Consider the following 14,273-nt stretch of genomic DNA (forward strand, 5'->3'; position numbering starts at 1 on the left):
GTACTCAGTCGTCATTACTATAATATTACATGAGTACTTAGTACTCATGGGTTGCACCACACCCATCTTCGAACGCAGGCTTAATTTTGATCTCAACTACACACCTGCGAAGTCTTGTGACTGCATCTTGCACAGTTGCGATGCTATCGCAGTGACATGTTCTGTCCAGACAGACAGACAGACAGACAGAGACAGACAGAGACAGACAGACAGACAGACAGACAGACAGACAGGTAGGCAGGCATGTAAACACCTGCCAAAGTACTCAAAACCGTTTCTGTGTTAGTTCCCGCTACAGTAAGTCTTTTAAGGACCACATTTTGCCATGATGACTGACACACACAGACACAGACACACACACACACACACATACACAAGGAATTACAACGTAAATGCTGGTAACCAGCACTACAGGTCATATTGTTTAATTTAATCTGAAATAAAAGAAAAATTTTTAATGCCATTGTTCCAGGAATTGTTTCATTTTATATGATGGAGGCTTTCTGACTGTAACAACTCTTACCAACAAATCTTATGAAACCCAGTATGGTAGTTTGGGCTAATTGGCCATAAGCCTATTGCTAATCAATGACACTGATCTATCAACATCAAAGCCAAACCACAAGCAAAAACACAACATAACAACAACAACAAAAACAATTATGAAACATAACATTAGTATCAAATCCCTCAACTCCTTTAGATCCAAGTTTTTGGTTTTACCAATTCCGCTTCTGTCTTACAGAGAAAAAAAAAAAAAACATGCAAACTCTGAGACCACAGAACAGACAGAGTGAAACTGGACTACGGCTGGTATGCAATGTTAGGTCTAAATGCACACGGTCTCAGACACATAAATCAAGTGTTGCCACAACTAAACACACGTTTAGTAGCAATGAGCGCACTTGTGTAAATGTTGACATAGCATCACTGGTCATCACTGTGTGAGCAGCAATTCTGGTCACTCTGCTATATGAACCCCAATCTCTCTCCCCTCACACACACACTGTCATCCTTATCCTTTCTCTCTAGTGAAGGACAGGCAGAGGATGTGTCTATGATTGGGAAAGACTCACATTTCCTCTCTGAACTTTCACATTCCTAGGATTCCATCTGAAGACCAATGCAGCCCATTTAAAACCATTCCCCATACGGAGGGTTGAAAAAAGAAACCCTGGGTAGGCGAGCAGGAAGGAGGGCTGGGTAGGTCTTTGAACTTTGAGAGTTCATTTCTCTTTACCGTATTAATCTACCCTTGTGGATAAATGAACCTGTTCTTCACTCATAGCACACTGCGCCGAATGAGAAGACACTTCCTTCACATGATGTAACCTACCCTATGAAAACCATACCATGATAGAACACCTGTCACTAATCTATGCTGTGGGAATCAAAGTTATACTTCTCTGTTTTGAGTCTTAAAAACAAAAATAATAGTACAGTCACATCTGCTTGACATCATCAGATTTATCATTTGATTGATTTTTGATTTTGGTTGCCACCAGAGGATGCTAGTGGGGAAAAGGTTGTAAATCAGGTTCCTGCATACATACATCAATGCAGGTTAAACCTAAAATGCTACAAATGCCGTCCCCCTGCTAGTAGACCACAGCTCTTCAGGGCATACCAGAAAACGTTTGCCAAATTACAAAATGCATATAATGTAAATAACTTGGAATATTACATTGAGGAACACATAGTATAGTAGCATCTTTCTTCTGTGCTTTTCCACTGTTGTTCTTTATAAACTACAATGAAAGACATTGTCTAAATACATCAATGCCATTGCAAACAGCACCCGAACGTGTGAGATAATATCTTCTTCTTTTTTTTAAAAAAAAAAAAGAAAAAAAAGGGAAAAAAAACAATTGTAACGTGATTCCACAGCTAAAGCTCAAGTGTGAGAACAAACACGGTGTGTCTCTGCTACCTCCTGAAATTTCCTTGAAACATTACTGCACAGAAGAGGCCGAGTCCTAATGATAGATGATAAGATACATTAGTGTTTTAATGACGATATGTATAAACAAGTGTTGAAAATAACCATAGAAACTACGCTGATATAATATATGAATCCATTAACATTATCACAGACTTACCGATACCTAGCTTAAGTATTTAAATTTAAGATAACTTTGGGGGAAACCTATTACAACGATGCCAAAGTGATAACCAGTCACAAGTAATGTTAGCCAGCTAGGTTATTAACCCACAACATAAACAGCCATGTAGGTTACAGCTAATTTTTGCTAACGAGCAAGGCTCATTGACTGCCTTTCACTGCTGCTTAGTTCGTTAGCGTGAGTTACTTTCAGTTCAAATTAAACCATTTAGGTAAAAATAATAAGAATAAGGTATAATATTAATTTAAATGTTTATATTACACTCGTCAGTGTCAGCGCCAGCATATGTTAGTTAACCGGGTTGGCTAGCAGGCTAACTTGCTAACGTTTCTGAACGGCGCATGAGGGGGTTTAAATTCGCTTACCTGTCAACCGCAGCTTTACTGGGCCATTTCTCCTAACTCCTTGGTTAGACATTCCCCTTTGTGTTCCAGCTTGATGAAGATTCACAAAAGGTCTTTAATTCATGTGTCAGCGTATGAGTTTTTCAAAAAAGTATCTCCCAAAACAATCCCTCTGCTAGCTTGGGGTTAGCTTGTAATATCAGCATAGCAAATCACGCTGACTGATGCAACATAATGGTATCATCATCACATCTCTTTAATAATGTTCTTATCTTGATCGCCTTTCCCGTAATAAATGCAAATAACTGCGTTCCCAAATGTCGTTCATGCCGCGAGCCACGGGTACTTATATATATATATATATACATATATACATATATATGTATATATATATATCAGGTGAACGGTTTGCCCTCCATCCGGACAGGCGTCTATTCTGCCCGGGCAGCTCAGACTGAAGTTGGTTGTGATGATGGTGAAGGCTGTGCTCCTGCAGACAGACAGTCAGGCTCAGGGAGATTACATATGAAAGCACATCCGCTACCATCATTCAAAATAAAAGCAGATTTAAACAATGCATTGGCGCAGCTAAACTTATGAAGTATGCCCTGTTTCGCGGGCCGCCTCAGTGCACAATAGCGCTCTTATAGAAACTAACAGGACATCCGCTGTACTGTTGTAAATCTTGGAAAAAGGAAAATTGCCCTGAAAATCCATAGGTCCTAACCTTTCAGAATTTAGAACTGTAGCTTAAAATTTGGCAGACAGAGTAGCGCAGCTCTCAGATATTGTAAAGTTACATACCAGTAAAATACAATAATGAGCACATAATTTAAGTCATTTTCACGTGATTACTGTAGCGCGAATGATTTTATTTTGAAGGTGAAATCTTCTTTTTCCGGCCTTAATTTGTATATCTCTGTGCATCTTATTTGGACATGAACAAGCCGGACAATTCACATGAATACTGTTGGAATACAGCTGGTTGAGTTTTTTCAATTTCTAAGGAACTTACATCAGTATTAAGTATCCACACTGAATTAATACTAATCAGTGAGAACTGAATCGGTTATGAGCAGGGTAAATGCACAAGGGCCAAAAAAAATCTTAAACTTAGCAACTGCCACATTCAACCAATAAGCCCCAATAAGTATAATGTGATCTTTCCTGAAAGTAGATAATGTAGATAAAGGTCTGAGGAAAGTGAAATCTGACATCAAGTCTCTAGGTCTGGTTCTCCACTATATTCTGTGGATGCATTAAAGCATAGATTTGAGTCATAAAATAGTTACATGTGCTACAAACACAACAGGAACATTGAAAGATGTAGGCTTACAGGCAAAGAATAAGCACAGTGCCACCTAGTGGCGACATGGACACTGAATCACCTACTATTCCCTATTTCCCACTGAGAACTATTTCTTCACACCTCAACTATTTCACATCTTTTCACAAAATAGATCAAGCATGTTTTCCTGTTCATAGCCCGCTTATCTCTGAAACGCACAACAAGAAAAAAAACCAAAAACAAACACCTTATGCATGAATAAAAATTTATTTACAAATATTTTTAAAACAGGGATGTTTTGTCTTTGTACTGTTATGTGCACGGATGAAATGTCTAAAAAAAAATACAAAATATAAACAAAAGGTAAGAATTTTCATTTTTTGTATATGTGACAGAGAAAACTGGACGTGTTAAAACTGGAAAGTCCTTTGGTCTTTGGGGATCTGGAAGGCAAAGCAGTCTGCTGTAGCCTCAGGAACCACAGACTCATCATCTTCATTCTGAAAGACAAGGGACAGGAGGAGAGGGGCATTAGAGGATTAACCAAGTCTTAGCATGTCTTGGGGATGGTTTCATGGACATGGATTATGACAGATTCTGTGGACAATTTTTGTCAGCTAAGAACGTGTCTGTTGTGAATTGTCATATTAAAAGGCATATCATGTAAGCAAAAGAAAGTGATATTTTGAAATCTGTTGGTTAGTGATTTGTCCAGGAAATAGATCAAATTCATTAAAAATTACAATGAGCATTGTGTCAATACATTGAAGGTGGCCTTCACATTTGTAACAAACTATCCAAACACATTGGGCAATAGTCCTTGACAAAGTCCTTGCAGAATTCAACACATAATACGTATTTTGCCAGTTACAGTAGCAGAGAGTCACAGATATAGTGGAAAATCAATTCTAAACACCTCAAGTGAAGCCACTGTGTTCATGAAAGAATTTAGAATTCAAGCTGCTTTCATATTAAACTCTCTACGGATAAATGGAGATCAGTTTGATCAGCACTGGTGATCAACCATTTTTCAGAATTCATGACTGGTCCACTTTCCACTACTGGACTAATCTATCAAAATTTAGCTGTGCAGCTAGTCTGAAGGGACACCTGTTATCAGCAACTCTTACCTCTTCAGAGAAAAATCTTTCTATAATGTTGAGAGAGGACTTGTAGACAGCTTTGTTGTCGTGGCACTGCAGTGCTTCAATCTTGTCCAAACCACCCAACTCCTCTATCATTAGGCATAGCTTCTCAATCTCACCACTTTTGTAAGCCATCTGTGGGGAAATGAAAAAAAACACAAAAAACAATCTGTAAGAATAATGATTTCCTCACACAAAAGATGAGCTGGTGACCATCCATTTTAATCCGTGACTGTCAAGAATCAATTTGCGTCATTTAATGTGTAATGTGAGATTGAATTCAGAAGATTTACATGTATCCTAATTTCAGCAACCCACAGACCTAAAAAAAAAAAATCTGCTAGCAGAAGAGTGTGTAAGGGTACATTTCAAGGCCAGTATCTCTTAAATCTATTCTTCCTTGCAGTTCTAGGCAGTAATCTGAGAGAGATAGGTAGATAGAGATCTCTGAGAGATAGTCTGAAATTTAGTGCATTTTCCTTCACTTGGCAAAACTTTTGCGCTTTTTACTACAGTTGTATATTTAAAAAAAGACTGAAAAGACAAGTTGTGCTGAGGTGAATAAAGTTTTCCCAACAACTTTTTCTAAAATATGCCTTTTCTGTCGTTTAATGTAGTTTAGGGCTTTTTTGTGTGTTTTCTTACTTCCTTACTTTGTATTGTGAAAAATCAACCTGCAAAGATTTTAGACCACGCATTCATTTTTGTCATTTTATGTTATCAATATATATTAATTTAGTGCAGACTTAATTAATATGTAAATCTGACTTTGCAGCTACATAGCTACACAATGATTATATAAGCTTGACAACAATCATTGAAAAATCTTTGTTTTTTTTTTTGTTTACAGAAATACATTACCTATAAATATAAAATGGAAAATGGAATCTATGTTGATTTTCAAAATAATCTGAGATGAATGGTTAGGCTCTACAGTATGCCTCAGAGGTCACTCTCATTATCAAACAAGTTGGGGGTAAAATCTACTTGACACATGGCACAGAGTGCAGCATTTTGATTACCCTATGGTAGGCAAATTTGTTGCGAGCAACTCAATGCAAACACAGCAACATGGCTGAAAATGGGACTTTTGTGACTTCTTTTTTGTCTTGGCAATATACCTGTAAAATATTGTTGATTGCATCCAGGATGACCAAAATGATTTTGCTGTCTTTAGCGGTCAGTAGGTTGAGCAGAGGCCCCAGCACATTGCAGTGGACGAGGTAGGCCACTTGCGTCATTGTTCCACCGCTGGTATAATTGGTGACAGCCCACACTGCCTCCTTCTGGGTCTTGTAGTCTCCCTAAACAGAAAATAAATCTGGTGTTTTAGGCCATAGAAAAGTATAGAAATATACTAGAGATATTAAAGATATACTAAATTATCCTCTACTGAATAAACAAACCATGAAATCATTATACATTTATACCTCAGAAAATTATTTTATTTGTTCATAAAATATGAAAACTGCATAATCTGCAGCAGACCGGAGAGAAGTTGCGGAAAAGTAAATGACTGAGCTGGTTAGTTAATATCATATTATATTTAATTAAAGAAAGGCCAATTTTATAGCTAGCCTGTAAATCCCTTGAATGTAAATAGTGGGAGATGCTGCCAAGTCTGTGCAGCAGAGCAAAGGGGAAGGAGAGAGAAAAAAAAAAAAAAAAAAATCAGTCAAATATAAGTAATATAAGTGATCTTATTATCTACTGTGACCACTTATTTGACACTGTGTTTCTGTACCTGACACCTCTTCCTAACATACAGCGTACGAGGGAAGTCTAGCGGATGGAGTGCGAAAAATTGTCAAGATGTGCTACAAGCGATGTAGTGCCATGAGGGGATGTGAGAGGAGGGGATGAATTGTTTTTTTTTGCACTGCTTGTGATTTCTCTCTCTGAAAATGAGTAAAGTTTTAATCACCTCCTCAGCTAGAATGACTATTTTCTTTGTTATTTGGACACTTATATTTTATATAGGCTAATTATATAGGCTGTATAAAAGTGATGTTGATTAACTGTCAGTTACTGTCAGCTAGGGTACTCTCAGAATAACAGAGTTGTTTTACAATCTAGCTAGCACCTAGCTACTGGTCAGGTTTAACTTCACAGATTTGAACCTAAAACATTATACGAAAACAGGTTGGAGGTGGGGCAAGTGTGCAAAACTTTTGCAGAAATGGAGCCAGGGCGAGCGTTTTTTCAAAAAAGCAACAAGTCGCTCAGCCTGTTCACTGACACGGAGTAGGTTATGGAGATCTTCAGTGGCAAACACTGAAACAATCTGATGTGCGCTCACTCGCTCGTCCACATCGCGACCTGTTAGGAATTGGTGTAACACAGTAAAATATGCATGTGCAGCCCAAATCTGCTACACAGCCATTTAATGCAATCGGTACACATGCAAACACCTATATACGTTTAAGATACTAGGAATACTCCTGCTATTGTGCTTAGACTCATAGACTCTGGTCTCAGAACTGGAGCTGGAGCCCAGATGTTGCTTTATGGCTGTTCACTATTCAAGGAGGGTATGAGGATGAGTAAAATGCAGGGGGAAATCTTCCCTACACTGATCACTAAAATATAACTAGACCTATCATGAATTAATAAATCTCATTTGGACCCATGCAACAAGCCAGCTATATTTTCTGTCTCTTCTTGCATTCTGACCTGTTCGAGGATCTCCACCAGGATGGGCATCAGTCCTGCATTGATAACCTCCTGAATCTGGGTGTCCTTGCCAGCGGTGATGTTGGACACTGTCCAGGCTGCTTCTTTCTGGATGTTGGGCTTTTGGTGATGCAGCAGGCTGGGGAACATCGCCAGGGCACCTGCATTCAGAACACACTGGGTCTGCTCATCTGTCCCGGTCACGATATTGCCAAGTGACCGCAGGGCTGGAGTCTGGGGGGTAAAGGAAAGCAAATCAATTATTTTAAGTAATCACAATTTAGGAATAATAAATAGAAGCGATGATGGTGATGACAATGATACGATTTGATATCTAACTACTGAATGTCACATGTTGATTTTACAATTTGATATTGGGCAGAATACACTTGGTTTTCAGTTACAGAGGTTCACAGCTCACTGTAAACAAGACATGAGCCTTTGGAACAGTAATCTGCACTACACTCAGCCAAAACTTGACAGAAAGATTTTCCAGTAGTGCAAGAGTAAACAAACACTTATGCCTAAATTCATATTAGGGATAAAATGAGTATGTAAGATCAAAGTAATGAGAAGAGATGTTCAAAAACATGAACTAAAGAGAAAGTGATTTTTTTCAACTTTTTGATAAGGGTGAATTAGACAGGTTCGAAGTAAAAGGGACAGTAGGATGGATACAAAAGAGGAGGCTAGAGTGGACTGTGAAAGGAACGTCCTGAAGACAGATGATACTTGTGACCATATAATGAGCACTTTTGGACCTGAACAACCTATTATATTAAGGGGCACTAAGACTTTCATAAAACTCTTATCATGATGACAGAAAAAGAATCAAGGAACCAATAACTTCTAATTAATGAAAGTGATCTCCTTTGCCAATTCCTTTGAATTTTTATTGTTGTACTAAATGGATATTAGACAGTGCAGTAAATGCCTTTTCAAATGTCAGAAATAGCAGTACCTTTAGAGTTTAAAAAAAGCTCTGCACCACGTACCACAATGGAGAGCTCCCCACAGCCAAGAAGCTCTACCAGGCGGGGCACCAGGCCAGCTTGCACCACCACCTCTATCCTCTCATTGGAGCCATCGGTCAGATAGGACACAGCCCAACAGGTGTCCGCTAGGACCTCCCTGTCGTCATAGTGCAGGAGGCGCACCAGGGCTGGAAGCAGCTGTCGCACTGCCGTCAAAGGAGGGGCTGGGTTCTTGTTCCGACACAGGTTGGATAGTGTCCAGGTGATATTGCGCAGATAGCCAGACTGGTATGGTGGGTTAAGAATCAAGTGTTATTTTTGATCTTCAAAGTGTCATAACACAATAGTTGTTAGAGTAACATACAGTACATTATACTGACAAGATTGAAATTTATTCAAAGCCCTCTCTATAAAGAGGGCCATCTACAAGCAGAATAAATTCAAGGCCTCAGGATTTTTATCAGTCAATGAAACTGGTCAATGATTTTGAATTAACAAAAAATCTTTACTAATGACTGTAATTTAAACAAATGATCAGACAAATTATACAGAGGGAGCTATTGAGCAATTTATGTACTGTAAAAAATGTTAAAAAACACAGTAAAAAAAACATATACTGTCCAAATCAATGAATAATATTTCCAAGGCGCATTGGCAACATAAAATTCTCGGCTGTGTGCAAAAGGCTTCTCAACTGTTAATTAATTTTTCAGCAGGAATGAATACTTTAAAACCCCTTGCCAGGTTGATATGCCCTGTTGGAGCTCAAATGTGTCTCGGGAGAAGTAAAATTTACTTTGGTCTGGTTCGCAATTATATAAGCAATCAGTCAAACAATAGAAAGGTAATCAATCACACTAAACAGTAACTACAATATCCTTACTATATTAATGCCAAATTTGTAGTTTAGATAATACATGTTTTTTATCTTCCAAAGTGTGCTAAACATGTTCACTTCCTCGCTGCAATTTCGATCAGATCAGGAGTGCACAGCTCTAAATACAGGTGCAGCTGCAACCGAAACACACAGAACAGGAGTAAGGATCTGATTCTAATATGGTAGGGGATACATATATATTTACATATTATATATGCACTCTTGACCATTCTAAAAGGGCAGTCAAATCAATACTGTAGTGTTAGAATTACATGACAAATCTATAACTAGCTGAATCTAGTTAATTTGCCTCCACCAAACAAGTCTGTAGATGTTTTTAAATGTGTACTAGAGGCAATGTAACACACTGACATCTTCCTAATCTACCTACAGGAAATATTTGACCATGGAGAAGCAAAAATGTCTACGACACTTTTGGTGCCATGTGTGAAACTAATCTGTCTCAGCTGTATCTGGATATAACATGCAAGGTCTCAACAAGGCCGTGGTGCCATGTAACAGTGCCTCTTAAACCCAGCAGTGCAATCATGTTTATAAAAGGAAACTCACAGGAAACGCAGACAGGTCTGGGGTCGCCAGCAGCACCAGGAGTGGTTGAAGTCCACCATGTTTGATCACTAGGTCTCTGTAGTTGGATCCATCACCTGAGTTTGGGGAAAAAACATTTTCAGTCATCTCCGGTCAACATTGCAATCACAGAACAGAAAAAAAAGGACATCACAACTAAATGTTTCATGTCATGAAAATTACTAAAAAGGTGTTAACCACGAAAGATGCATCACTTGGTAGTGCATTTCAAAGGTAACCCTTAGTTTAAAGAACTATCTGCACGCCATTCTATTACCATAATATACCAGGGCTGTTTTTCATTATGCTTCCTTCTAATGTTTTTTCTGACTGAGAAAACAACCAAACGAGTGTTCATACTCTGAAAGACCAAGGCTCCGTGATATCCTTATTATCGCGCATGAATATCTTTTGGGCAAAAGAACTCAATGTGACAACAACAGACTTTAGAGTTTTACGGCAATCGCTTATACATTCATTCGTTCAATACTACAGCCTGTGGAGACCAACAACACCTATATACGAAACAAAGGGAGCATAATTGCACAAAGATCCTCACATCACAAATTTCTAGGCAAGTAGATGAACAATATAACAATATAAAAGTGAAGAATGTATTAAGGGAGCAACAGAAGTAAAATAAACATCTCAATTACAGAGACAACCTACAGTACCTGCAATGTTACCCAAGGCCCAAATGGCCTGCTCGCTTATGTGCAGGTGGGGTGATGCCACCAGGCTGATGAAGGCTGGGATGGCCCCTCCTTCCACTACAGCGGTAGTCTGGTCTGATGTACCTGAGGCGATGTTGGTCAGGGCCCAAGCTGCCTCAAACTGGATGGGGGGGCAGTCAGACAATGCCAGAAAACTAACAAACCTTGGGATGAGCCTGGCAGCAATTATGCTGTCAATAGGTGGGTGCTTTTCTCTGGAGAGGAGCTTTCTATACATCAGGGAAAGAAAAAAAAAATACAGTTGGGGGGGTTAATCAGTGAAAGGTAACTTCAAGGAAATAGAAAGTAAAGTTGTAAATGTCATTAAAGTAATAACTAGGTGGAGGGAAATACAGAGGATACCGTGTTTAATAGGTCTGGGAATTGACAAATTGATTTCCTACTCAACACAAACAAACCACGTGTCCCCAAAAGAATATGTTTGAAACCTCAGAGAATCTGACCAAGTGATGGACACCATAACCTTGGTTGTCTGTAGTGTTAATAAGAATGCCACAGTACTAATACAAGATGGAACATGTTTCTTAAGGTAACACATTAAAACTCTTCAAAGTATTATTCAAAGTGATTTTACCTGGCTGCCTGCGTGGCCTGCAGCTGATGATCTAGGTGCTGGCTGTTTACAAGTCCTACAATCTCCTCCACCGACCAGTGCTGAGGAGGCTATGGAAACAGAAACAGAAGAGGATTACTTATCTGGCCAGTAAACTTGGGTCAAACAGCAGTTAAAAATAACCCACAACATTTACTGGAACATGCTTTGCATAAGTTTAGGCGAGGGTGACAGGATCAACACAATGCAAATCAACGGTGGAAAAAAAGTTACACATACTACTGGGTACTCGATGGATATTCAACACCTTCATAACATGGTAAGAAATTAATATTAACACTCAGTGACTCTTTTTAAATAACCTGGGAAGTATTTTAAAATGAACTGAGATAACATTCACACTGTTATCATAAGACATACACTTGAGTTTGCTCTAAGTTTCTCATTGACCTTTGGCCACTGTGTGCAAACAGAGCTGACTGACCCCTTTTAATCAGTCCTATAATCGCCTCTAAGGCTAAATTTGACTAGACGTCAGATGCTGGCATAGCTCGATCATAGCCAATAATCGAATATTTCAGACATGGCAAACACACGGAAACCGGCTGAATTTACATCAGTTGCGTCTTGTCTACTCTGCCCAGCCAAATCAAGAGAGTGAAAGGGGCAGCAGAGCAGACCAGGGACGCATCAGCTGCTGACTACCTGTGCGTTTGGATCTTTCTCTTGCAGAGGAGAGGTCGGCTCGTCCAGAAGACTGTGGACATTTCTCCTCTTCAGGATCTGATCATCTTTCTTTGCTTTTCGGAGCTCCACGTTGACTTCCGCTCTCCTGCGCCTTAGCTCCTGAAAATGTCGATCCCGTAAAAAAAATACATATATAAGTATATATATATGTATATAATTATATTTAACAAAACATCGCGGACGATGATCTACATAATTTATGTTGAAGATTATGCTGGCCTTTACTGGCAGGGCTTACATTGGCATCTTTCCCTTTGTTTTTGAACTGGTTGAGGCGAGCTCCGCTGTCGCTGCCAGCTGACATTCCTGACCGTTGAGCAAGACAAACGGTTCCACTAACGTTACACACACTCCCTGTGGAAAGACGGAAATTTTACGATACAGAATAAACGGTCGTACCAACGGCTGCTTTCGCTAGCGTCCTCTAGTTAACTCAAGTTAGCCGGCAAGCGGTGCGTTAGCCAGCGCTTAACTGTCCGCTTGTCGTGAAGCCAAGCCGGTTATCTAACACCATGTGGCCCATCTCACACGGAGCCTGTCTTGGTAAACCAACGCTGAAATTCGTAGTAACAAAGATTTTACATTCCAATTATAAGCAAAGACAATAACTTAAACAATTCATGTAATAATACATTTGGTTAAAGTGTACCTTTGGACACAGAGCATGTGCTTACCGTACAGATTTCTTGTATTTTTTTTTTTTTTCTTACAATAAACGTGACGTCACACATATACCGCCCTCATTTGCTTCTGCCCTTTAATTGGTCAGTTGGCCTCAAGCCCCTCCCCGTTACCCACGGTTAGAAAAAAACTGTGGAAAAAAACGCATATCAAACAACAGAACTGTTGTCAAAGGCAACCGCTGTTAGTATCGCGAGATAAAACGGTCACCGTTTCTCATTGTGGACTATTGCGGCTATTGCTTAAATACTTACTGTGACATGGCTAACATTTTCTGAGGTTAAAAAAGCGCATATTCCGGGGTTCATTGGTTTTCCTCTTGTAATTAAGGGTGTTTTTCAATAAGAGCGCCGTAATGACCCAGTGGCCTAATGGATAAGGCATCAGCCTCCGGAGCTGGGGATTGTGGGTTCGAGTCCCATCTGGGTCGTGTTTGGTTTCCTTTTAGGGGCTCATAAAGAACTGACTTAATTAGTATATGATTGACTTGCTAATCATATAATCCAGTAATCGATCCGTACGAATAGTCTTTGTAGCCAGGCGTTAATGGATGAGACCAGAGATTCAACCGAGCAGCGTGGGTTCAGTAATTATGATCCGGACCTCAACTATCAATGCCAAAAATGGTCAAATAAGTCAGAAGAAACATGGACGTGCACAAGAAATACAACGGTTTCTGCCTACAGTTTAAGCAATAAAAGCCTCATTCTGCAATTAAGAGGAGCCACAAAAGTGCTATTTGAATTGTATATACTGTAGCTAGAGTACAATAAATCAAAATGTATAATCGCAAACGTCTATAACAGAAAAGCACAAAAAACTGCCACTCCTCTGGAAGACACTGTTAAGTATATTTCATACTTCTGGTGAATATTTTCAAAATACAGTGACCAAAGTGACGAAATCAGAAATTCAGTCAAGCGTCATCTTAGTCAAACTGTCCATGTGTCACTACTTCCTCGTTGCATTTTTTGTATTGTTATTCTTTACCTTATATAATTGTTTTTCCTTTGGTTATTTATTTCTCCTTCTACTTTTTCTTTTTTTGTATAAATAGGCCTATTTTAATACTGGTTGCTCTTAGTGTTAAATCCCGACAAACATTAATCTCACTTTACATGCGTCCCTCTCTTCAGATGAAATGTGCTAAATGCAAAACTTGTGAAAAATAAATCTGCTAGGTAAATGAGAGAACATAAAGTGCCCCAGAACTGCTAGGGAAATAGGGAAATAGCAAAACAGCAGGAGTGTTAATAATCATTGAGCTGATCCTGCCATTAACGCATGAAAAAAATTGTACCATATGCTACCACCTATTACAACTACATCATGTTGTGTAGTTCTCTATATCTAAATCAGAAAGAAGGTAAATTGTGAAATATAATGTTGTTACCATTAATTAAATTATGCAAATAATATAAACAAACATTAGAAGAATTAAAATAATTAGCAAATCTTCCCAAATAAATCTCATCTCACAATATCTTCTCTGTTACACTGTTAAATACCGTTTACCATGATGCAAGCAGTAATGCTCAGTTAAAGC

At 38.9% G+C, this 14,273-nt stretch overlaps 2 protein-coding genes and 1 non-coding gene across 5 annotated transcripts in view; 1 reads left to right on the top strand and 2 right to left on the bottom strand.

Annotated features, from left to right (window-relative positions):
* The window catches only part of LOC120800152 (E3 ubiquitin-protein ligase SMURF2-like), a 66,639-nt gene extending 63,709 nt beyond the window's left edge, over window positions 1-2,930 (bottom strand). For both annotated transcript variants that reach the window (XM_040146019.1, XM_040146018.1), the window contains exon 1: window positions 2,489-2,930. In XM_040146019.1, the coding sequence (XP_040001953.1) occupies window positions 2,489-2,540 (52 nt within the window). In that variant the 5' untranslated portion in view covers window positions 2,541-2,930. The remainder of the gene's footprint in view (window positions 1-2,488) is intronic.
* Window positions 2,931-4,049: 1,119 nt separating this feature from the next.
* Window positions 4,050-12,763, bottom strand: LOC120800687 (importin subunit alpha-1-like). Of its 2 annotated transcripts, none has more exons than XM_040146964.1 (11): window positions 12,721-12,763; window positions 12,285-12,400; window positions 12,005-12,145; window positions 11,321-11,409; window positions 10,687-10,955; window positions 9,995-10,089; window positions 8,569-8,832; window positions 7,574-7,807; window positions 6,022-6,204; window positions 4,886-5,035; window positions 4,050-4,255 (listed from the first exon to the last, which is right to left on the bottom strand). In XM_040146964.1, exons 2-11 carry the CDS (start codon window positions 12,348-12,350, stop codon window positions 4,166-4,168), a joined length of 1,581 nt encoding a protein of 526 aa, XP_040002898.1. In that variant the 5' UTR covers window positions 12,351-12,400; window positions 12,721-12,763; the 3' UTR covers window positions 4,050-4,165. The 2 variants fall into 2 exon arrangements, with proteins under 2 accessions (XP_040002898.1, XP_040002900.1); XM_040146966.1 differs by having other exon boundaries at window positions 12,696-12,760.
* Window positions 12,764-13,084: 321 nt separating this feature from the next.
* On the top strand, window positions 13,085-13,157 carry trnar-ccg. The gene has a single exon. It is a non-coding gene; the product is annotated as a tRNA-Arg (tRNA).
* The last annotated feature ends 1,116 nt before the right edge of the window (window positions 13,158-14,273 follow it).

The sequence above is a fragment of the Xiphias gladius genome, chromosome 15, assembly GCF_016859285.1.
Source record: "Xiphias gladius isolate SHS-SW01 ecotype Sanya breed wild chromosome 15, ASM1685928v1, whole genome shotgun sequence".
In the NCBI taxonomy this organism is placed as follows: domain Eukaryota; kingdom Metazoa; phylum Chordata; class Actinopteri; order Istiophoriformes; family Xiphiidae; genus Xiphias; species Xiphias gladius.